The sequence below is a fragment of the Myxocyprinus asiaticus genome, chromosome 42 (assembly GCF_019703515.2).
Source record: "Myxocyprinus asiaticus isolate MX2 ecotype Aquarium Trade chromosome 42, UBuf_Myxa_2, whole genome shotgun sequence".
Classification (NCBI taxonomy): Eukaryota; Metazoa; Chordata; class Actinopteri; order Cypriniformes; family Catostomidae; genus Myxocyprinus; species Myxocyprinus asiaticus.
In genome coordinates, this window is record NC_059385.1 from 15,769,536 (window position 1) to 15,795,040 (window position 25,505).

Consider the following 25,505-nt stretch of genomic DNA (forward strand, 5'->3'; position numbering starts at 1 on the left):
CACAACGTTTTTGTGTATTATGTTTATTAAATACATAACATTCAGCAGCCTTTACAGTCATACTCATGAATCAACCATAAAAAAAAAAAAAAAAAAAAATAAAAGATCTTAATTTACTGACTTTATTTTTATAGACAGATCATCTTACCTTTAAATGTAGTAAGACAGACAGTGATTTGACGTATTCGACAGTGAAATTCGTGGGTTATCTTTTACTTTTAATGCTACGTTGTGTTCAAGAGGTCACAACATTTCATCTTAGCACCCAATACACACAAATGTCCACACCCAAATGCTTAGCTTCCTTCGAAGAGTCAGACTCAAGCAAAGGGTTAAACAAATGTTCATTCCAGTTTCAATCCAGCCACCTTCAGTCCAGCTGTCTGAACTATTCCTTTAATACTCTTTTCAATTACATGAAAACTGAATTTCAAGTATTCCACAAATTGGTTTGTAGTTATAAGGAAACTAAAACCCAACCCTAACAGTTTAAAGGTTGTCAACGATAATCTTTGTCCCTCTCTACCCTCTCTCACAGATGACCTCAATGACACTTTGCTCCATTGGAGAGGGGTCCAGGCAACGGTGGGCGGCACTACCCACAATCTCATCCAACAGGAAGTGCACCAAGTTCTCATCAGACACAAACCGCCACAGGTACATCTGCAGGTAGTGGCAATCCACCTGGATTTGCTGCAGGCCATAACGGCCAAATGTACGGAGACGGACACATTCAAGTAATGTCTTCAGACTAATCTTAATGATGCCAGTTAGCACTGAGACCTAGGACAAGAGAGAAATTAGTTATACAGAATTTGACACTTCTGAAATTTTACATAGCTCAGTTAGCATTTGAAATATGAATACTTTGCTAATAGTTAAAAGAGAGATTAAACACTGTCAATCCTACCTTGTTGAACTCAACTGGACTAAAGATGTCAATCCTCTCAGAAAACAGTTTGTGAATGTTACTAAGCAGGTTTGTGTCCATTGGAGCACTGGAACAATTTAAAAATACAAGTAATTTACAAATGGATTCCAAATAAGTATATGTGCTCTTTGTGACTACTGATATTCCAATCATTTTTTTATTTTTTTATGAAACTGGACGCCTGTCAGTGTCAAATACCAAAGTAGGCTGGCAAACTGGCCCTTGTTAACAACTGAAAGGAATATTTTCTGGGTTCAATACAAGTTAAGCTCAATTGACAGCACTTATGGCATAATGTTGATTACCACCAAAATTATTTTGATTCATCCCTCCTTTTCTTAAAAACAAAAAACAAAATGGAGGTTACAGTAGCACTTATAATGGAAGTAAATGGGGCCAATTTTTGGAGGGTTTAAAGGCAGAAATGTGAAGCCTATAATTTATAAAAGCACTTAACACATTAATTGTTCTGTTAAAACTCTGTTTTGTATTATTTGTGAACTGTATTATTTGAGCTGTAAAGTTGTTTATATCGTACAACAAAGTCGTAAAACTGTAAACAACTTTACACAGAAAAGGTTAGTAAGTCATTTTATCACACTAAAATCATGTTTACATGCATATAGTTTATGTCTTGCGGCCAGGGTTGGGGAGTAACGGAATACATGTAACGGGAATATGTATTTAAAATACAAAATATAAGTAACTGTATTCCACTACAGTTACAATTTAAAGTAATTTGAATAGTGTTACATTCATCCCTCATTTTCTTTAAAAAAAGCAAATATCATAGTTACAGTGAGGCACTTACAATGGAAGTAAATTGAGCCAATTTTTTGGAGGGTTTAAAGGCAGAAATGTGAAACTTATAATTTTATAGAAGCACTTACATTAAACTATGTTTTGTATTATTTGTAATCTGTATTATTTGAGCTGTGAAGTTCGTTAAATCGTTTTTATGGTCGTTTTAGGTTTTAGGCTTTGTCATGGCAAGAAAGTTGTAAAATTGGATATAATTTTACAGAGAAAAGGTTAGTACATGTTATCACGCTAAAATCATGTTCACACACATTGTTTGTGATAACACTTTTGAAATAGTGAGTATTTTAATGTTTACAGATTAGCCCTATTCACTTCCCTTGTAAGTGCCTCAATATAACTCAAGATTTTATTTATTTTATTTTTTTTAAAGAAAAGGGGGGACGAGTCAAAATTAATTTATGTAGTAATCAACATTATGCCTTAAATGCTTTTGATTGAGTTTAACTTGTTTTGAACCCAGATTATTCCTGTAATATCTTAAAATTGATTTTGTTTTTAGTCAGTATATTAAGTGAAGTGATCCTGTACCTGGGAGTGTAACTTGGTGCATATCGAATCTGTTGTCTAGAGCTGCTGTACACAGAGAAGGTACGTTTGCTGGAGTCACTGCTGTGGGCTTTCCGAACCCCCTCCTCATAAAGCAGTCCAACCTAGGGAAAACAAATACAATACAGACAGAAAAAACAGGGGAAACAAAAAACCATTACAATTATTGGCTTATGGAAATATAATTTTACATGGATAAGAGCACAATGGGTAGATACAGTGCTGTGAAAAAATATTTGTCCCCTTCCCGGTTTCTTCTATTTCTTCTATGTCTTTTTCATACTAAATTGTTTTAGATCTTCAAACGAGATAACATAAAACAAAGTCAACCTGAGTAAACACAAAATAAAGTTTTCAAATATATATATATATATATATATATATATATATATATATATATATTTTATTGAAGCAAAAAAGTTATCCAACACCTATATCACCCATGTGAAAAACTAACTGCCCCCTTAAACTTAATAGCTGGTTGTGCCTCCTTTAGCAGCAACAACTGCAACCAAACACTTCTGATAACTGGAGATCAGTCTTTCATAATGCTGTGGTAGAATATTGGCCCACTCATCTTTGCAGAACTGCTTTAGTTCATCCACACTGGAGGGTTTTCGAGCAGGAAGTGCCTGTTTAATGTCCTGCCAAAGCATCTCAATTGGGTTCAAGTCAGGACCTTGACTAGGCCACTCCAAAACTTTCATTTTGCTTCTTTTGAGCCATCCAGAGGTGGGCTTACTCCTGTGCTTTGGATCATTGTCATGCTGCATAATCCAGTTGCGCTTGAGCTTCAACTCACTGACAGATGACCGGACGTCCTCCTTTAGGATTTTCTGGTAGAGAGCAGAATTCATGTTTCCCTCAATTATTGCAAGTTGCCCTGGACCTGAATCAGCAAAGCATCCCCACACTATCACACTACCACCACCATGCTTGACCGTAGGTATATTGTTCCTTTTGTGGATTTCTGTGTTTGATATATACCAGATGTAACGGGACCCCTGTCTTCCAGACAGTTCCACTTTCAACTCATCAGTCCACAGCACATTCTCCCAAAAGGTTTGAGGATCATCAAGGTGTATTTTGGCAAAATTCAGATGAGCCTTAATGTTCTTCTAGGTTAGCAGTGGTTTTCACCTCGCCACCCTTCCATGGATGCCATTTTTGGTCAGTGTCTTTCTGATAGTGGAGTCATGAACAGTGACCTTTATTGATACGAGAGAGGCCTGCAGTTCCTTGGATGTTGACCTTGGCTTTTTCGTGAATTCCTGGATGAGCCGTTGCTGTGATTTTGGAGGAATTTTGGAAGGTCGGCCACTTCTGGGAAGGTTCACTACTGTGCCAAGTTTTCTCCATTTGGACATATTGGCTCTCACTGTGGTTCTTTGGAGTCCAAGAGCTTTTGAAATAGCTTTGTAACCCTTCCCAGACTGATACATTTCAGTCACCTTTTTCCTCATCATTTCTGGAATTTCTTTTGACCATGGCACAGTGTGCTACTGGGTGAGACCTTTTAGCCATCTTCATGCTGCTGAAAAAGTTCTATTTAGTTGTTGATTTGATTGAACAGGGTGGCAGTAATCAGGCCCGGGTGTGTCTAGTCCAGCTGAACCCCATTATGAATGCAGTTTCATAGATTTGGGGATTTAGTAACTAAGGGGCAAATACTTTTTCACACAGGCCCAGTTGGTATTGGATAACTTTTTTGCTTCAATAATTAACATTATCTTTTAAAAAATGTATTTTGTGTTTACTCCGATTGCCTTTGTTTTATGTTAAGGTCTCATTAAAACTAAATATGAGGTCTTCATATTCTATTTTTGGTTCTTTGTCTTCAAATGCCTTTTATGACGTTCAATATTAAACTATGAAAATCTATTATAAAAAAAAAAAACACAAATTTTTACGTTTAAAACTATGATAATCTATATGTATATATATATATATATATATATATTATTATTATTTTTTTTTTAAATTATGAATGTCCCACAGTTGTGCATCATTTCCACACATCTAACAATTTTGCCCTTGATAAGTTTTTTTTTTTCTTCAGAAGGTGGTGTACTTGTTAACCAAGTCGATAAAAGTGATGGAAAGAACATGCTTGAGATTATATGAGACAAGTGATGTTTAAAAAAAAATCAACATAAATTTCACTTGAGTAGAATTGTTTTTTTGTTTTTTTTGCCCACCATTTCCAATTAAGCTGTAATTTTTCCAAATTATGCAAAAAGTGTTAAACCAATATTCACTGTATGGAAAATGTTAGCAAGACAAAGGTGTGAGACATTGTATTTCAAAAACTTAATGTCATTTCCATCAAAGAATTATATTAAACACAATACAGAATTTGAGATGTGGTGGAAATGACACTGAGGTAGAAATGTCCATGACTTTCACAGAAAATGACATAAATCTTCTGTGATGCATGTACATACACTGTTAGTGGTCTATCAGTTGGTGGTCTTAAACATGCATCACCTGTACATCAATAGAGGTGGTATCTTCCACCACTCTCTTCATTACAGCCCGGACATTTCGAGGTTCGATGGTGTTCACCCAGTCTCTCGTTTCCACACTCTTCCTCAACATCTGAGATATAATTAATCCCTGAACCTGCATCAAAATAAAGCCAAATCAGCAAATGTTGTCCAACAATCTCCTACCCCAAAATAAATTTCTCTGGAAGGTATCAGACTGACTTTTTCTTACCTTCACATAGTGATTCAATAGTTTTTGTGCAGCCTCTCTGGCCTCTGCACAAAGTGCTGTAACTGGAGTTACCGGAGTGTGATGCTATTAAGAAAGGAAAATTCAGCATTTAACCTCAGTCAGAGATTTTGTCATCAGTTCATCAATAAGGAGGTTATCAGAATATGTTGGATATAGAATACCTGTACTAGAAACTGTTCGTCTGTGAGCGTTAGGATGTATGAGATGGTGGATGTCTCGTAATCCAGACAGAGACGAGAGAGCAACAGAAGGAGAGCAGGGGGGGTGGAGCCACCTCTGTCACCAGCACTTTCACAATACTGCCGAGACGACTGGCAAATGAACTTAATAAAGCTTACCACCAGACCCTCACGCACACCTTGACTGCAAAACTCACCCTAAGAGAAACAAATGAAACAGGTATTAGACAGAAGACAAAACATGGAACAACAGTACTTTAACTGTCCAGTATTAAAATGACAAGCCTAATCAAACTTTGTTAAGGTATTTATTTCAACATCCATATAATGACAATATCCTTTACCTTGAAATAAGGCTTGTTGGAGAACGTGATGTCCTTTGCTGTAAAGTGATGCACTGAGGCTAATACAGACTTTAACTGATTGAGAATAAAGTTTGACAAGGAAGTCAGCAGATCTGGCAGACTGGGTGGGGCATCTTTACTTGTAGCCCCTCCTCCTGATGCGCTGGCCCCACCCGCTGATAGGCGTGGGGCAGCCAAAGCCTGTCTTACATCAGTAAGGCTGTCATGGTAGAAGGTTTGTAAGGCAGACAGGTACTGTTTGATTCTCTCTCTTGCAGCCCGCACCACAATCTCAGTTCCTTGGCTGGGCACCGCTGACCCAGGAAGTAGTTTAGATATGGCCTGCAATCTGCGATGGAAGCGGTCCAGAGCTCTCACTAATAAGGAGTTATCTCCCACCCCTTTTTCTTCCTGTATCCTTCGTTCCACCAAAGAGAAATATCTAGCAGCCAGGGTGTCGACAAATACATGTAGCTTGCCATTAGCCATCTCAGGAATGTTCTTCGAAGCTAATTCGCACTCCTGTGGACGGTTGATGAACAACTCTTGATAGGAGGCAATAACCAAACAAAGGTTGCTAACAAACTCATTACAGCCTCGATCTACAAACTCTAGAATGTCTGTTCCGGCAGTAGGAGAGAGGAAAGGATTGAACGCAGAGGTGTTAGATGGAGAGACAGGATTTGATCCAGGACTTGTTTTTTGGGCAAAGTTTCCACCAGTATCAGCAACTGTTGAGTCTTTAAGCTCCGCCTCCAATCCCTGGAGGTCCGCCTCCAATCTGGACTGGGCGTGGCTTATGAACTTGTCACAAAGCTCCTCTGCTGGTTCATCTAACTGCAGAAGAAGCTCAACACATTCTGAGAGATCCTTAGCACTCGAACCACCATCCCTGCAAGCAAATCAAGTTAGAGAAGATCCATCGTAAAGGACCACTTTTTCCATATTCAATAATGTTCTGTTGTCAGAACCATCTAGACTTGGTAATGATGCACCAAAATGATTCTGGACACACTGGACTGAAAACAGAAACTGAAATTAGATTTTCAATTAGACATGTTACATTTTTTTTTTAACTCTGCCCTTTAAAGTGTGTCCACCAGATTTAAAGTAAGGTTTCTGTTCAAATTTTTGGCAACGTTTTTCTGCTATTTTTCCTCTTTCAACAGCCAACATTTCGGTGCATCCCTAAGACTTGTTTTATCTTAGTTAAAGAAATGTTCCGGGTTAAATACAAGTTTAGTTCAATCAACAGCACGTGTGGGATAATATTGATTTTCACTCATTTATTTAGACTCCTCCCTCCTTTTCTTGAAAAAAACGCAAAAATGGAGGTTACAGTGAGGCACTTATAATGGAAGTGAATGTGGTCAATTTTTGGAGGTTTTAAAAGGCAGAAATGTGAAGCTTCTAATTTTATAAAAGCACTTGCATTAATTCTTCTTCTTAAAACTCATGTATTATTTGAGCTGTAAAGTTGTTTAAATTGTCATTTTACAGTCACATTACATCGTCATGGCAACAAAGATGTAAAATTAGCTATAAATGTACACAGAAAAGGTTAATAAGTGATTTTCTCTCACTAAAATCGTGTTTATACGCATATTGTTTGTGTCTTGTGGCAATACTTTTGAAAAAGTGAGTATTTTAAAGTTCAAAAATTGGCCCCCATTCACTTTTTGCTTTTTTTTAAAGAAAAGGAGGGGCAAATCAAAATACATTTTTGTGGTATCAACATTATGCCACAAATGCTTTTGACTGCGCTTAACTTGTATTGAACCCAGAATATTCCTTTAAATATGTTGAGGCACTCTATCTCCATGGTTTCATCTAGGGTTGTGCACAAGTTATTGATTAATCGAGTACACATTCGGCTTTAAATATTCGACTAGTGAAAACACTATTCGAATATTGCAATTTAATTTTCCTTTATGCCGTTGCTTGCCATGAGCAACAATGAAACTGCTTCTCTCACCTAAATCTTGCTGTTACAACTCAATGCATTGTTTGGCACAGTTAAATGAGTAGTTCACCCAAAAATAAAATTCTGACACTATTTAGTTTTGGTATTAAGTTAGTGCAGATGCTTCTGCCTGTATTGCACTAGACAAGGCCTCTTAACTTAGTCTCAGACAGATGATTACAAAAGTCACATAACAACATAGAGACCGCAGACCTGAATTTCTGCCGCAACTGCTGAGCAAGCTGCTCCATAATGACATGACAGTCATCCTGGATGCCCCTGAAAGAGGGCATATGACTATACTGCTGCAGAACACATCGTGCCGTCCGGTGGGCGCTCACTGCCTGAGCATAGGCCTGCAGCTCCAGACACTTATTGAGCCTTGCTGGCAGCTCAAACAGGAACTGCAGCTTACACAGGAGAGTGTGGACACCTACACAGAGGAAGAGAAAGTGACACGAGTTGAAATAAAACACACTCAAGCTCTGAAGATTTATATGAGAGTGACTGATATGGTTTGAAAATATTTTGGTTTGTATACTATCAGTAACTGCCTGTGAGATGGATCATATGTTTGTTATTTGAATATTCATACCTGACAGTTTGGTGATCTGTGCATGTTGGTTCTGCAGTGTCCCACTAATGCGGGCACTAAACTCTGTGATGGCGGCCATGTTTGCAGACAAGCAGTCCATCTCATCTTCCATCTTCTTGAAGTCATTCTTCATTTTTCTGATTGTGTCTATGGAGCATAATTAGGCATCCGGAAGTATTCAGAGAAGAATAACAGGACGAATTTGGTGTAATGCATGAGAAATGTAGAAGAAAAACAGAAACTAACTAGAATTAGATAACTACAATTCTGGACTCCCACACCAATTCCGTACATATGTGAGTCATTGATAAATAAGGTTGTCGGAGGTGATACAAATGAGAAATCTTTTAAAAATCTAGTTTTCAGCACGCGCGTCAAGTTCGTAGAAATTTAATCTTGGTGTCCAATTTGTTTTCAAAAATGTCTGAAAAACATTTTCTGCAAAGAAACATTAATTTTATGACTTTTAAAATGTAATGTGGTGTCACCATCCAGTAAAATATATGAAAGTACTATTCTTGAGTGTAAGCAACTTAATTATTCATTTCAAAAAAAGTTTTCAAACACTTTTTTCAAGCTATACAATATTTTTGCCAAATGTCATGAATTTTTGAGTGGCAAATATCAAGATATTTTCTCAGGGTTACACCACATATGCTAAAAATGTCAAAATATTGAGTTTTGGGGGCCTGGGTAGCTCAGTGGTAAAGACGCTGGCTACCACCCATGGAGTTCGCTAGTTCGAAATCCAGGGTGTGCTGAGTGACTCCAGCCGGGTGTCCTAAGCAACCAAATTGGCCCGGTTGCTAGGGAGGGTAGGGTCACACGAGGTAACCTCCTCGTGATCACTTTAAAGCCTCCCCATGCGCTGTATCTCCGTGGTGGCGTACGCTCAACAAGTCACGTTATAAGATTCCCGGGTTGACGGCCTCAGACGCGGAGGCAGCTGAGATTCGTCCTCCATCACCCAGATTGAGGCGAGTCACTACGCCACCATGATGGACATTGGGAATTGGCCATTCCAAATTGGGAGAAACATTTTTTTTAATTTTTATGTCACACACAGTCATGAGGGTCCAAAGGGGTCGTCCATGTTTTATGGCTTTTATCAGCAGAAACAAAAACTAAAAAGTATGCCTACATGTAGAAATAATAAAATTATATTTTTCTGCACTACCAAATCAAAATGACTTTTAAGTCAAATTTTATTTTATTTATTTTTATTTTTGAATAATTTAAAAATTAGCATCACATAATTGACCGCTTTACCGCTGTGCACTGACCTGTGGCTGAAATGAACTTATTGTAGTTTTCATAAACCAGGGTTTGCATGTCACTGTCCAGAGATCTGATCTGCTTCACCATGCAGCATCTCATGGTCCATCAGCTCAGTCAGAGAACATTCCTTCCTCAACTGAAACAGAAACAAATGATTTCAAATCAAACCAGAGAACAATACAGAATCATTTTCAGGTGAACTAAACCTTTAAAAACATGCAAATAAGACACACAATTGAGTTACTGTTACATTTATTTCTTGCTTTCTTTATAAATGTCCTTAAATAAAAATCTATGAGATGTTTGGCATTTTGGGCATCACAGTCGAGTACCAAAAATGCTCTTGAAGTAGGAAGCACACTAGGTTAATCTTAAGGGACAATTATTTATGTGTGGCACAAAATGCAGAATATCAATATAAAGTGACAGCATTTTCAATGGCAAACAGCTGACAGATACCCGGCACTACGTGAAGAAACACCGCCAGTTACTATTCAGCAACGCTATCAGCTGCAGACTTTACCTTATTTAAATAAACCTCTGGATCGAAATGAGGCCCGTTTATATCACAGGGATCCAGAGATTCGGCTTGTTCTGCGGCTTTTCCTTCTTCATTGAGGCCGTAGTAAACCTTCAGCATACTGTGCATACGCCGCCGCCGGGTCGGGTCTGAATCCGGTGGGGTTGCGGGTGAGCTCATTTTCACCACGCCGGGAGAAAGACTTTATTTCTTTAATGAATGGCAGATATCACCTAAACATCTGTTCTGTTGCGAGAGCTCCGGTTGCTACTTGCCAACTCAGTTTGCTGATGGGACTGCTGCGCTGATCCAAAATGGCGCTTATGGAGACAGTATTTCACAATAAAAGTTTTAGACATGGAATTAAGCGTAATAATATAACAATAATACATTAACACATATAACTACATTTTATATTACTTGGATCAGAAAATCTTGTTACTGTTGAATGGAATGGTTCATGCAAAAATAAAAATTCTGTCATCATCTAATCACCCTCATGCTGTTCCAAACTCGTTTGTGTTTCTTCTGCGGAACACAAAAGGAGTAATCTGAAGAATGTACCGACGGCTACATACAATATAAGAGTTACATTATTTTACCGTGAAAATCTGAAGTGAAAAGCAAAAGCAAAAGTACAAAATTTGCACTTTTAAAGATGTTCACAGTAAAATAACTTCAATTTCATCTTCTTTCTCACCAAATACCATTGTATGCCTTCAGAAGACTCGGAATATGACACACATCACACACTCAAAAACATACTTTAGTCTATTTTTAAAATTTACATTTAATTTCATAAAATTCCATCAAATTGAATAGTGTAACTTTAATCAAATTAAATTAATAAAACCTAAAATTAAGATTTTTTTAATATTAAGTTTAGTTTATTTTGTTAAAGATCACTCAATTCAGTTTGATGGAATTTTATGAAACTGAAAAGCGTAAATCTTAAAACGACAATTTTACTACTTTTACGACACTTTTGAGTCCTTTTTTAAGTTATAAAGCGAGTCACTATCAACTTTCAGTGTATTGAAATCAGTGATATAAAGTAGTGAAGGGGTGGATTTTCGAAATTCTTTTATTTTTACAAGTTATACCTCATCTTTTATCATCCTTATTCTTATTATATTAACTTATTCTAATTATATTATATTAATCAATTTTATCAATCAATTAATCAATTCTGTTTTCCTAAAAGGTACAAGTAATATGTATGTGATTTGAGAGGTGACTGAGGGTCTGACACATGTCCGGAATGCAGTTAACAGTGCTTACTCATTTAGCCTGGCCTCCAGAGAATGTGCATTTTATGTTGTCCTGCATTTATATTTCTATTACATAATGAATCATATACCCTATTTAACTAGATGCAGCAATGGAGTGCCCTTTTGTTTCTCTTTGTGCACCATCCTAATGTTCCACAGATGTGAGGCCCAGCATTTAATCTGGGTTGGGGAGAAGGCCTCTATTCCGGAGAAGATAACACCACCACACATTGAATGTCTAAATAACTTATGTCTCTGAATTATTTACGGTTATTGTGCCCTCTCAAATGTGACTTTGCCATAGTCGAAAACAACTTCCAAGGATTTTAACTGCTCTCCTTGGTACCCTTTGACGTAAAGGAATAAGGAGTAGCCATAACTGATATCTGACCTTAAGTTTGTTTCAACCAAGGATTGGACCTCGATTCATGTTGTGGCCAACAATTATTCTTTGCATGAAGACGGAAACAGTCCATATTTGAAATATGTTAAAATGTTTTAAGTATTTGACCTACCAGAATGCTAGAAATTGTGGTATGATGACACCCTTAATGTAATTTGCATATGACTAGAATTGCTTTGGAACATTTGTAAAACTTCACTTCGACTTCCTGTCTTTCTAACAGTTGTATCTCATCGACTCATGATGCCTATTGAACCTGCAGAGAACAATCAGAGTAAACTCTCTCATTTGATTATTGCAAAACCTGACTCTGAATTTTATTCTTCAATATACATATTGAGGACCCAGCTGTTACCCCATACAGTAGATACATGGGTTTGGAACAAAATGAGTGTAAGTAAATGACAGAATTTTCATTTTCAGGTGAACTAAACCTTTAAAAACATGCAAATAAGACACAAAATTGAGTTACTGTTACATTTATTTCTTGCCTTCTTTTTTTCTCCTCAAGGTGTAATTCTTTTTGATAAACACTTTAAAGACTTCATTGCAGGCATCACTTAAATATAACCTCAATATAAAATCCATTCTAAAGTCACATTCAGAAGTTAGTATAAAGCAGGAATAAAAAGGTTAATGTTGCATATAAATGGTTTTAGTTAATCATACAGACACAAAAACTTGGTAGTGCTAATTTGTGTATAAACTTCACAAACAACAAAATGTGGTGGAGATACAACTCAAGAAAATGAAATGACGTACAGTGACAGCTAAAACTATAGTGACGGACAAATGTACATGTAAAAAGGCACTTTAAATTAGTATTGACAGATTTAGTAGTTCTAGGACATAGATGTGACTACTACAACACAGTTTGTGGGTGCATGTACTGTGTGTGCCCGATATGTTCAGATTGAAATAAAAATATTAGAATGGGTTTAAAAAATGGTACAATAATACAGAAGATTTGGGATTAATGTCTTCATGGCAGTGCAAAAGCTTTGCACAAATGCAATGAACATTTCTGAATTCAGTGTAGACCGTTCATTTTCCGCCATTCCGCTGGTCCGTTTTTCAAAACCATTGGTTGCTGTATTAATTTCACAGATCAGCTTATTACAAAAGAAAATTTGAAAGACTTTCATTTTACACATATTTAAATGTGATCAAGTCTCTAGTGTGGCAGGCAAAGAAAAGTTTACAGAAAGATGCATATTCCACAATCAATTTAAGCCAGTAGATGATAAGCATGGATAAATACAGACTTCCGTCTGGTAAGTGAAAAGCTGTTAATGCTGTAAGGCTTGACATTAAGCTTTCCTTCAGACAAGTTAAATTGATTGTTTACTTGCCAGAATGCTTAAGTCTCCTGTAAAATTAAAAGTGCATTACCTTGAATAGCAAAACAGAACAAGCACTTAGGGACACAAATTCAACCATATAGTGAACCAACTCAGACATAGCGTAAATCATAGACTAAGAAACCATAATTCAGTCCCACAAAAAACCAACAAACTCAATTTTGACTAAATGTGTAGATACTGCACTTTGTCTATGGAGGGCGAAAATGATATTAGTCATGGGTTTTAATGCTAAACACTTGTATGAAAGAATATTTGCTTATGACCATATTACAGTGATTCAGATTTACATACAATAGCACACATGTTGCTGGACATACAGTGTACTTCAGGTAAAATGTGGCAAAGATTGTAAATGGACATTAAGGATCATACTTTAGGATCAGATAACCTAACAATTACATCTCACAAGTAGCATTCCTTAGCAATTATTTGTGGTTGTCCCGGACAAGCATTAATGTCGAGCCCTGTGTTGCCATTCGTTTAGCAAAACAATAGATACATTTAATGTAGTTAAGTACATTCAGCTCAAAGAGCCCGGAAATACAGTACAATGCTTAGGGATGGGTTTCATACATTGCATCACTAAATACCTCCACAACTGGTGATTTTAATTATTTACTAAAGTGAACGTAGACATATAAAAGGTTCTTTCGGTATTACAATGCAGATGACTTTCTTGTGGGACCTGTATTGTTTTGAGCAGTGAATTACATTGCACTCCATCAGAAAGGCATAGTTCTCCAGAGCAACAAGGTAGTGGGACCACTGATACACTCTACTGAAACTTCTCACACTCCACACACACTACGGATGAAAGTTTCGGGGAACTATACAAATACACTCAATTTGCTGTGTCATAATGTACCTTCAGTCATCACTGAACAAATACAAATCTATTTGATGATGTAGTAACAACTATCTTGCTGCTCGGTAGAAATCTGCATATGCAGACAAGCAAAAACAATATACGCATTCAGTGGATACATAGTGCGGAATGTTGTCTCTTACTCTATGGTGTCTCCGCAATGCTCTGCCATAGAGGAGCCCTGGTTTGTGTATAGAAGCAGTTGGCCTTTATTAGAGGCATTAACTGTTTGCTTTGGTGCAGGAGGACTAGTTCTATATCAGTATCAATGGCATGGCTCAAAGTGTACTCTTGATTTACAGCCACTGGGATGTAGTTTGGTTTGATGGTTGCATAGTTGAAATCTACATTCAGAGATTCTAAACAGAGATTTCAGATGTGTTTGTCAAGCCCCCTTCCCTTGCCTGTCTAACAGCCACTGCACTTGAACCAAAATGTCTTAATTAGTTTATCACAACAGCACATTAAATCAAATTTCACATTCTTTTTTTACGGCCAACAGAGAAATCTTTTGACAATGCACAAATCATCTATAAATAGTGGTTAAGCTCTTCAGTTTGTGATCTTGGTCCGATCTGTCCATTTAGATCAGTTTTGTACTGTGTAACAAACATTGTCTCTGAGAATCTCAATGGACAGATGTATTTTTGGTCACCGGGCAGAAGAGGGCAGTGTTGAAGCTCAGGGCTCACCCTTACTCCAAACTTTCAGTCACCTCAACAGCCGAGTAAGTGGGAGGCTGCGCCTGTCGCGTGAAGAAAGAAGCAGCTCTCTTTGGCTTCAGACGCTTGATCTCTTTGCCTGAAACAATGGAGGTTAATCAAAAAGAGCTTTTCTCTGGTCTAATTGTGTCTTTATGCTGATGGAAAAAGTTAAAGGGATAATTCACACAAAAATGACAATTCTGTCATACTTTACTAACCCTCATGTTGTTCCAAACCCACGTAAAAGTGCAGAATGTTATCCATAATCACCATTCATTTTCACTGCATCTTTTTTCCATACAATAAAAGCGAATGGTCAGCCTAATATTCTGCTTAAAGGATTTTTCTGGGTTCAGTACAAGTTAAGCTCAATCAACAGCATTTGTGGCATAATGCTGATTACCACAAAAATTTAGTTTTACTTGCCCCTCCTTTTCTTTAAAAAAAAGCAAAAATCGAGGTTACAGCGAGGCACTTACAATGGAAGTGAATGGAGCCAATTTTTTTGGAGGGTTTAAAGCCAGAAATGTGAAGCTTATAATTTTATAAAAGCACTTACATTAATTCATCTGTCAAAATTCATTTGAGCTGTAAAGTTGTTTAAATTGAAATTTTTACAGTCATTTTTGGGTTTGTTGACATTACATCGTCATGGCAACAAAATTATAAAATTGGATATTGGATATATTTACACAGAAAAGGTTAGTAAGTTATTTTATCACACTAAAATTATGTTTACATGCATAGTGTTTACATCTTTTGGCTACACTTTTGAAACTGAGTATTTTAATGTTTACGGATTGGCCCCATTAACTTCCATTGTAAATGCTTCACTGTATCCCAGATTTTTCCTTTTTTTTTTTAAAAAAAAGGAGGGACGAGTCAAAATTTATTTTTTTTGGTAATCAACATTATGCCACAAATGCTGTCGATTGAGCTCAACTTGTATTGAACCCGGAATTTTCCTTTATCATCTCCTTTTGTGTTCCACAAAAGAAAGTCATATAAGTCTGAAACTACATGAGGGTGATTAAATGATGACTGATTTTTCATTTTTAAATAAACTGTCCTAAATTATGCTAAATGATCCCAATGGCAGATGTATAGAATGGCCTAATCCTTACATGTACCTGCAATACTAGCCTGTCAACAAATGAATATGCACACTTTTCAAAAAGGAGGTTGTGTCTTTTGTTTATTCTCAGTAACCTCTTTAGTATCTTACCGTCATCAACATAGTTGATGGTACTGAGCGAATGTACTCGGCTACAGACCACGCTGTTCTGTCTGCGCAGTTTGCCCTGCCGTCTCTCTCGGGTTTTCTCGCTGCCTTCCACCTGAACTGAAGGTGCTTGGGAAGGTGTGACTTCACCATCAGTCCCTGTAGCTGCTGACTCAGAGACAGAGCGTAACTCCACACAAAACTCAATCAGACCACTCATCAGCTCGGCCTGGAGGACAAAAGTGAATAGGAAAACTCCTAAAGTATAACGTGAACACAACTGTACCTATCCACTTTATAACGTAATAATTACAGTTGCATATTTTTTGCAGTTTAAAGGAGTCATTAAATGGAAAATCGAATTTTCCTTGATATTTAGACATATAAGAGGTATTTAGAAGACTATAAACATACAGTACATTTCAAACTGAAAACTTCCTCCCCAGTGTAAAAAAAAACACTTACTGTATAGTTCCTACCTTTTTGAAACGTCTCATTTTGAAAACTGTGCATTCGTGACGTCACGAGTCATTGCTCAGTTGTATTTACAAGCCCCACAACATGTCATCTCACCCTTGGCCCCGCCCACTGGCGCTCAGTTCGTATCGTAAATAGAGAGGGAGAGAGACAGGCCTAGTGTAACCGACTATTCCTGAACAACAAAGGGAACCCATTTGGACTATTTTGACATTTCTTCTGCATATAACATGCATTACACAGACGTCTTTGACCATTGTCAAGTTTATCGCGACGCATTTAAAAGACGTGGTGTCAGTTACAACTCAGAAAAAAAGACTCTGCTTGGCTTCATTCAGCTGCTCTGTGTCTTGCAATAGCTGGACATCTTTGACCATTTGGATGCGTTTCTGGCGATCTGCGCCTCAGTGCACCTGTGTGTGTGTGTCATGTTTCCCTGTGCTATGGACTGTGTATGTGCAGCTAATATTAGCATGGACTGCTTGTGTACCAGTCATAATATGATTCCAGCTTTGCAAAGGAACTGTTATTGAAGAATGGGGCAGTTAAAAACATTTGGACTTGACAACAAAACCGTGAGTAAACAATTTAATTCATGAATATTTCAAATGTCATGACTGTTTGATAGTTTATGGTGCTGATGTGCTTGAGTGAACAGTTTAATATTTTCGGATGCAATGTGTTGGATGTGCATTATGTGTAAACCCTAAAATTTAGTTTTATAATGTTGTGAAGAGCTTGTTTATTCTCTTCTGATTGAGTTTCAAACATGGTTGTATTTGAGGGGCTACATGATGTTAGCCAATCAGTGGGGGTTTACATTGAAGTTTAAAGGAAACGCCTGTGCCAAAACCAAGTGTTTCAGTCAGAGGGCGAGAAACAGGGTGGAAAATTATCACTTATTACTAAACTATGACAGTTTTCGTACAAAAAAACTTTACTGACATTATCAGTGGACCTCAATGAAGATAATAAAATTAGAAAAAATAAAAATAAAAAAAATAAATAAAATCGCATTTCATGACCCCTTTAATACGTAACATTTTCATAATATCTTTGACTACATTTTACAAATCCAGTCATCAATTGTATGCTTACCTGTTTGGAATAAATCTTTAATAATTTATTGACGGGCACACCAGCCTCCTCCCCATCAAATTCCAGCCAGAGTATATGCGAGTCGCCCTCTGTCTCAGGGTAACTGTGATCCCAGGAAAGTTCACTGAACTTCAGACCAAGTAGGACATGCTGAAGGAGATCAGAACCAGAGAGATGATTATGATTCCGATGGACAAAATCTGATTCAGAAGGCAAAACACAGATCATTCAACAGTCAAGCCATTAAAGGAATAGTTCACACAAAAATTATAATTCTCTCATAATTTACTCACCCTCATGCCATCTCAAACTTGTATGACTTTCTTTCATCTGCGAAACACAAAGATATTACCGTAGATGTATGATGTGTTTATATCCATACAATTCAAGTCCATGGGGTCCAAAACATCCAAGCTCCAAAAAGAACAAAGGCAGAGGTAATTCATACAAATTGAGTGGTTTACTCCATGTCTTCTGAAGCTAAATGATCAGTTTTGGGTGAGTAACAGACCAAGTCCTTTTTCACTATAAATCTTGACATCAGCAGTCTCCTTGGCGCAATCATGAGTTGATGCTCGATTACACCATGCATGTACATGCTGAGATCGTATCACTTCAGAAGACATGTATGTTGTATGGGTTACCTTTGTAAATTGTACAGTTGAGTTGTATGGATTACCTTTGTTCTGCCTTTATGTGCTTTCTGTAGCTTGAAAGTGTTGGACCCACACTGTATGGATATAAATATCATACATTCATCAACAAAAACTTCATTTGTGTTCCACAGAAGAAAGTTTGAGTTTGACATTGCATATGGATGAGAAAATGAGACCTATTCCTTTAATGTTCATACTGAGTATAAAGACCCAGACCTTCTCTTTTACATCCATGACATATACTCCTTCCAGACTGATGCCCACATTCACAGCTTTACGACCACCTCTGTGAAGGAGGCCCTGGGCTGGCTTGTCTATCTCACCCATGAAGAAAGCACATCTGTCAAAGCAAAGATAAACATATGCAAAGTTTCAGTCACTTTGCATTTTCTGCTCTCTACTAGATTATAGCAAAGACTTCCAATGTTTTCCCCCCAATTATTCAAACTGTGCCAACTCCCAACCTAAATGGGCCCGTGATCTAACAGTGTGATATCCACACAAAACCTCCACATGCTGTGATTATACCCGTAGTAAGGCAGGGTGTGGCAAGTCCTGAGGTACTGGTGCAGCAGAGGTGTGGGCTCCTGGCTGGAGCTGCTTGCAGAAGAGGAGCAAACAGAACGATACTCCTTTAAAAGATTTTGCTCCATCTCAGCGTGCCGCCCTCCCCTCCCTCTCAGTGTGGACAGAAAACCTCCTCCTCCTAAAGCAACATGGGCTGGCAGAAAGGAGCATAGCTTCTTCTCTCTGGAAAAACATTAGGGGAGGGAGTGAAATTAATTCATCTTTCTCATCGCTCACTGGAATACTTGATTCTGATTGTTCAGTCACTGCATTCTGCAGTCAATTATTTGTGTGCAGTCATTGCTAAACTGGATAACTGACCGCCATCCAAGGCAACCAATATCCTACATACAGCCCTCAACAATGCGTCTAAATCCCTCGCATACGCAATAAAATTTCCCACAATGCAAAAAAAAAAAAAAAAACATTCTGTTAGTAGCCACTGGCTAGTAACAGTTCAGATTCCACTCACCAGTGACTGAGTTGTGTAGTTGTGTACTGAGATACTTTCACTGCATGTTGTGTCTCATGAGCGTGCACTCTAAAGGAAATGTATCTTATTTGACTGCAGTGGGTCCTGAGATCGCGGTGTCACTAACGCTTTAGTTGAGCCATGATATGCCATAATTATATATACATATATGGATTTAATGAGGTCAACTCTAATTTTGGGTCAACTTTTCCACAAACTGTTTTCACAGCATTCTCTGTTGAATTTGAAAACATGTACAATAAATATTTGTTCACGTAAATCAATACACATTATGAGAGTAAAAGTTTTGGTTCATACCATGTAATCTGTCTAAGGATAAGATCCATGCACTCCATTTTTATTACATAATGCCTCTTTTAATATCCTTTCTTTCTTTACAGTCAGTTTCATTAATGATTAATGGAAACATTCATTCTAATCACACATTGCATGGATGCAGTAAAGAAACTCTGTGACACTTCTGTGTGACGCCAAAGTCTCGGAGCACTCTACGGTCTCTTTTACATAATAAAAATAATTTAAATTCATTTCATTTGCTTTTATTTATTTATTTGGTAAGTAGCCATGCAATAAGTGGTATAATCGCAAAATAAACCTCTTTAGATCTGCGTTGTGGTCTTAGTAAGTCTGTCAGGGTTTCTTTTGCCAGACTCTTTCTTTTGCAGGAAGTGAAACCTTGTTCAAGAGCCAAAACAGCTTTACAGTAGCCTAGTTTAACCAGAGGAGGGTACCTGATTGCAGCTGTGACAGCCTGGTCATCTAGCCCATTCCCCAGCTCAATAGCACATGACAACGCTCCCAATGTCAACCAGTGTTCAGGGTCACAAGGGTAACGACCCTCCAAGATATTCATCTTGGCCTCATCATAAAGCAGCCTTAACACTCCTTCATCTTCAATCTAATATGAAAAATACACAAATTAACACAATCTTGCAGGGCAAAACCAACTTAAAGGGATAGTTCACACATAAATGAAAATTGTCATCACATGTTTTTCCAAAGTCGTATGACTTCCTTGGAGATGTTAGGCAGAATGTCTACCTCAGTCACCATTCACTTTCAATTTATCTTTTTTCCCTACAATGAAAGTGAATGGTAATTGAGGCTGGCATTCTACCTAACACCTTTCATGTTCCACAGAATAAATAAAGTCATGCAGGGTTGGGACAACATGAGGGTGTCCCTTTAAAGGAAAAGTTCACCCAAAAATGAAAATTCACTCATCATTTACTCACCCTCATGCCATCCAAGATGTGTATGAATATTTCAGCTCTGTTTGTCCACAAAATGCAAGTAAATGGTGAACAGAACTTTGAAGCTCCAAAAAGCAAATAAAGGCAGCATAAAAGTAATCCATTAAACTCCAGTGATTAAATCCATGTCTTCAGAAGTGATCCAATCAGTTTTGGGTGAGAATAGATCAAACTATAACTCCATTTCACTGTACATCTGGCCATTGTAGTCTCTAGGCATGATCATAATTTCAAGCTCGATTCAATTCCTAGTGCTCAGTGCATGCGCAGATGGTGCTAGGAAGTGTTATCGAGCTGGAAATCATGATCGCCATGGAGACTTATGATGTTAAGATTTATTGTGAAAAGGAGTTATATTTTGGTCTGTTCTAACCCAAAACTGATTAGGTCGCTATAGAAGACATGGATTTAATCACTGGAGTCGTATGGATTACTATAATGCTGCCGTTATGTGCTTTTTGGTGCTTCAAAGTTTTACTCACCATTCACTTGCACTGTATGTACCTACAGAGCAGAGATATTTATTCTAAAATCTTAATTTGTGTTCTGCAGAAGAAAGTAAGTCACGCACATCTTAGATGGCATGAGGGTGGTAAATGATGAGAGAATTCTCATTTTTGTGTAACCTATTCCATTAAGGTAGATAACGTTTAATTATACAGGAAAAATAAGATAACCATGTTCAGTACCTGAAGTTCTTTTGATCTGGGATAAAAAACATTTCTTTTGAACACAAGACTTGGCTCATCTGAAAAATACAGAAATGCATTTTTGTTAAACACCTCAACTTTCAAGTGAAATGAAGTGTGCAAAGCAAACACTCACACGAACCTTGAGAAATGTCTTCTGCAGGGGCCTCAGTGAAGCGGTATAGCAGGTCCTGCCACTGACGACACAACTTGTAGGGCTGATGTTTTGGCTTCAACTGCAGCTCTATGTAAACATATCACAATAGCAAAATGAGGCAAAGGTGGAAGATTACAGACTTTATGAAAAATGCATTATGCTGTTCAAACATCAGGGCAGGTTTTCATACAGGCAACCTCTGTCCAATTATCATGAATGTTTTTCTTTTTGCTATGAGCTATTTCCAACCTAATAAACAAATAATTGTCTAATTTATGTTAAAATAAGTATAAGCTATAACTAGCCTTGTTTAAAGAGAACAGATATTTCACACATGCCAGCTGGTGGCTTTTTACGCCCTGAGGACTTCCTGAAGCCCCTCCCAACACTTTATTTGCAAAGCAGCCATTGAGACTGTAAATGTCTTCTTTGTGTCTCCCCTTCCTAAACGACCTAAATTTACATAGATCATAAATTCTGTCGGTCCGACCACTGAATTGAGTGTAACCAGTCCTCTTCGACCCACTCCGAGAGGGATTCGAACCAGGGTCTATGGCATGGGAGGCGGGCTCACTAACAAGGAGGCTAAAGGCTACAGCCCCTAGCATCAGTCGCTAGTGCGCCTCTTGAGGCCGGGGGAGTTAGGTTTACATACTGCACAGCTACCTACCAGCTGGCTCCCATTACACTCACCCCCCTAACCCTCACACCCATCCAGGTCACGGCACCACTATAACCGGTCCTGTTCGACCCGCTCTGAGCGGGATTCAAACCAGGGTCTCCGGCATGGGGGTCAGGCGCACTCACAAGGAGGCTAAAGGCTACACTCTTGAGGCCAGAGGAGTGAGGTTCACATACTGCACAGCTAGCTGGCTACCGTTACACGAGCACAAAATAACTTTCATTACCAAGCAAGGGAGAGCAGAACCAGAAAGCAAACACGTCTACAGCAGAGTTGGGAATGTTGAGGGCCTCCCGGACGTTGCGACCGAGCTCCTGAGCATTCACACAACCAAGATTCTCCAAAGTCAAGTGCACTGCGCTGTCACTCGCCAAGTACACCAACAAATCCTGGGCTGTAAAAACAAATAATTGATCATGTCAGGTCAACAATCATCAGATCAGGACTTCCAGAGAGGAGCCATATGGGGGAACAAAGATCTAACCTCTGGTGAGTGAGGAAGCCACACTTCCTCGCTGGGAATTAGAGTGCTCTGATGGCTCAGTGGGGAAGTCACCATCATCTCCCTCCATCTAATCCAAAAATGCAGACATTCAAACAAATAAACAGACTAGCAAACATCAAGCATTTTACACAAGAGACTTCTGCGACTTTTGGTTGGTTTATGTACAAACTAAACAAAAAAATAGTAATCAGTTTTGATACCCAATTAAAACACAAACACTCTGAAGCAGTAAACAGTTTCTTAACAGCAGTACAGTAAATATTTAAGGCTAACGCAGCGAGTTTTAAGTTCCTGAAATTGAGCTTGTATGATTTACAACCTGTTTTTGGTCCCTTTGTGCTTCAAATCTTTCATGATTTAACAATTTTCTTAAAATACAAGCAATACAAAAGAAGTAGTAAAATAAGAGAAGGAAAAAAAAAAAGAGTTTTTCACCCTCTGCTGACCTGGCTAATGTTAGCTAGCCACTCCAATAATAACTGCCTGGTAAACACACTACATACATTAACATACCGAGGCACTACCCTTCGCTTCAGAGGATTCTTTCTCGATGAAAAGAGACTAAAAGCATCGATATTTGGAGGGATTAAGTTACATAAAAGGGCTGAGAGTATGACGGCAGCAGCAGCAGCGCAGCTGGATAATGTTCTTAAAACAGCGCCCACCAGTGAAATCCTTAAAAACCTGGAAGAAACCTCATAATTATCAAGCGAAGTACTAAATATTGCCAGAAGGTGTCGCGTCAAGGCTCAAAAACATCTTTAAGGAATAATTCACCCCAAAACTGAAACTTATCTCATCATTTACTCGCCCTTATGCCATCCCAGATGTGTATGACTTTCTTTCCTCTGCTGAACACAAATGAATAATTTTAGAAGAATATCTCAGCTCTGTAGGTCCATACAATGCAAGTGAATGGTGACCAAAACTTGAAGGTCCAAAAAGCACATAAAGGCAGCATAAAAGTAATCGATGTGACTCCAGTGGTTTAATCCATGTCTTCAGAAGAAATATGATAGTTGTGGGTGAAAAACAGATCAATATTTAAATATTTTTTTTTTTTTTACTATAAATTACTATAAATGTTTTTTGCCGATTCACATTAGTCGTGCATATTGCTACCTACTGGTCGGGGTTGGTCACAGGTGGTGGTTTATAGTAAAAAAGGACTTAAATATTGATCTGTTTCTCATGCACACCTATCATATTTCTTCTGTAGACATGGATTATACCACTGGAGTCATATGGATTACTTTTATGCTGCCTTTATGTGCTTTTTGGAGCTTCAAAGTTCTGGCCACCATTCAAATTCATTGAACAAACCAACAGAGCTGAGATATTCTCCTAGAAATCTTCATTTGTGTTCCGCAGAAGAAAGAAAGTCATAAACATCTGGGATGGTATGATAGTGAGTAAATGATGAGAGAATTTTCACTTTTGGGTGAACTATTCCCTTAACAGTTGACACTAGGCTATCTGTTTATTATCTATTACCTATTAAGTATATCTCGTAAAATGAACATAAACACGAATATTTTATGGTGACAACGTATGCATTCGATAAAGGTATAAATTGCACATAAGTATCTGAAAAGCCTATACAACAATATGCTGCAAAATATTAAATCAGCAATAAGTGCATAGTGATATTCACTGGTGTTGTTGAGTAACGTATCAACTTTACCTTGGCGATTAATGCTGGACTGACTACTCAGAACCGTTTGGCACAGGTCTAACAGGCTCCATCCAAGAAGAACCTTCAATCCCCTCCAGGTTTTAAGCTTTCTGTGCGGCGCCAAAGCCAAGTCTGTTTAGGGTTAGGGATACACGTGATTCATTCTCATCTGCTGCTTTGGATTGCATAAACCACATAACCAAGATGCAAGATGTTTTTTAAGACAGTCTGAATAAACACTACATCTGTTTGTTAATTGTTTCAGGGTTGGGTAGATTACTTCTGAAGTGTAGACCTAATGCGGTCCTGATTACAAATTACTCAACTTCAATTCTATATTTTAGATTACGCTTTTTAGGTAATCTAATGTTATTACTTTTTGGATTACTCGTTACATATTTTAAATAAAATCTAATAAGTACATATACAGTACATGCAAACATATAAATAAAACCTCCAAGTGCTTTTTAAGTTTGGAGTCTTTTTCAATGGATGTCATTTTGTTTCAGGTTAAGATTGCATTGCTCAGTTATTTTTCCCCGTTTGAAAGTCAAGTTATTTCTGAATGTTGTTATATTCTGTTAATGCTGTCTTTAGTATAAGTAGTGCTCTTTAAAATGTATGAGAATAATCTGTAAATTACGCACTATTATTGCTGTTAATTGATTAGAAACGTAATCATATAATCCATAAAAATGTAACTGTCATATGATTACACACATTATTAAATGTAATATAGTCCAATTACAAGTACTCATTTTTTGTAATCCGATTACGTAATCCAGATTGCATGTAATCCATTACTATCCAGCACTGTGTGTATATACAGTATATAGAAAATGACACTACTATTTTCATAATAAATATCATATGCTCATAACAACTTACAATAAGGTTCTATTTGTGAACATTAGTTAACATGAACAACAGAATTTATTAATCTTGTTTAATGTTAATTTCAACAAATACTAGTACATTTTTAAAATCAGATGTAGTATTAGTAAACATTAGTTTATGCACTATGAACTGACATGAACTAACAATGAACAATTGTATTTTTAATACGTAACATTAAAAAAGATATTGTTCATTGTTCGTTCATGATACCTAATTCATTAACTAATGTTAACAACTGGAAACTTACCGTTAAGTGTTACCAATTATAGATCCAATAGTTTCATATTAACCTAACCATGGTGTTGAGAAGCACTCTGTAGTTTAACCTACGGTTTCTTTGGCCTGTTTTCAGACTTGCAAGAACTATAAATTAATTATAAAATAAGAGTTGTCATTCTTCTACCTGCCTTAACTGAGTTTACGAACAAAAACAGTAATATTACTAGGTGGAATTTTGGCATGAATCACCTTCCTGAATGCCTCATTTTAACCCCACCTCCATCAGTATGTGCTACCACAGGAAAAAATGTGTATAAAACATAGGTAGTAGATCATGACAGGCAGAAACACTCATCAGCATGTGTTACCACAGAAATAAATGTGCTTCCTG

General features: G+C 37.5%; 2 protein-coding genes across 6 annotated transcripts; both read right to left on the reverse strand.

Moving 5' to 3' along the window:
- Positions 1-31: 31 nt before the first annotated feature.
- Positions 32-10,249, reverse strand: LOC127432926 (vacuolar protein sorting-associated protein 51 homolog). The gene is given in 12 exon segments (XM_051684453.1): positions 32-783; positions 911-998; positions 2,282-2,403; positions 4,787-4,921; positions 5,018-5,101; positions 5,200-5,415; positions 5,562-6,453; positions 7,738-7,957; positions 8,120-8,266; positions 9,403-9,490; positions 9,492-9,533; positions 9,921-10,249. Coding segments are annotated over 12 exon segments (2,472 nt in total). The 5' UTR covers positions 10,098-10,249; the 3' UTR covers positions 32-522.
- Positions 10,250-11,878: 1,629 nt separating this feature from the next.
- LOC127432726 (FERM domain-containing protein 8) lies at positions 11,879-25,250 on the reverse strand. Of its 5 annotated transcripts, XM_051684091.1 has the most exons (14): positions 25,143-25,250; positions 24,008-24,130; positions 22,303-22,390; positions 22,045-22,212; positions 21,122-21,223; positions 20,980-21,038; positions 19,769-19,935; positions 18,506-18,727; positions 18,194-18,317; positions 18,001-18,051; positions 17,615-17,651; positions 17,322-17,521; positions 15,750-15,975; positions 11,879-14,621 (listed from the first exon to the last, which is right to left on the reverse strand). In XM_051684091.1, exons 3-14 carry the CDS (start codon positions 22,388-22,390, stop codon positions 14,515-14,517), a joined length of 1,551 nt encoding a protein of 516 aa, XP_051540051.1. In that variant the 5' UTR covers positions 24,008-24,130; positions 25,143-25,250; the 3' UTR covers positions 11,879-14,514. The 5 variants fall into 5 exon arrangements, with proteins under 5 accessions (XP_051540051.1, XP_051540048.1, XP_051540049.1 ...); XM_051684088.1 differs by lacking the exons at positions 24,008-24,130; positions 25,143-25,250 and adding an exon at positions 22,837-22,995; XM_051684089.1 differs by lacking the exons at positions 24,008-24,130; positions 25,143-25,250 and adding an exon at positions 22,770-22,995.
- Positions 25,251-25,505: the final 255 nt, after the last annotated feature.

What these genes read in the sequence shown, in the direction of transcription:
- LOC127432726 (XM_051684091.1), bottom strand. Translation starts at nt 22,390, where the DNA reads ATGGAGGGAGATGATGGTGACTTCCCCACTGAGCCATCAGAGCACTCT. An exon ending in GGCTTCCTCACTCACCAGAG is followed by an intron (nt 22,213 to 22,302) that starts GTTAGATCTTTG and finishes TTGTTTTTACAG; the next exon opens with CCCAGGATTTGTTGGTGTAC. An exon ending in CCAGATCAAAAGAACTTCAG is followed by an intron (nt 19,936 to 20,979) that starts GTACTGAACATG and finishes TTTTCATATTAG; the next exon opens with ATTGAAGATGAAGGAGTGTT.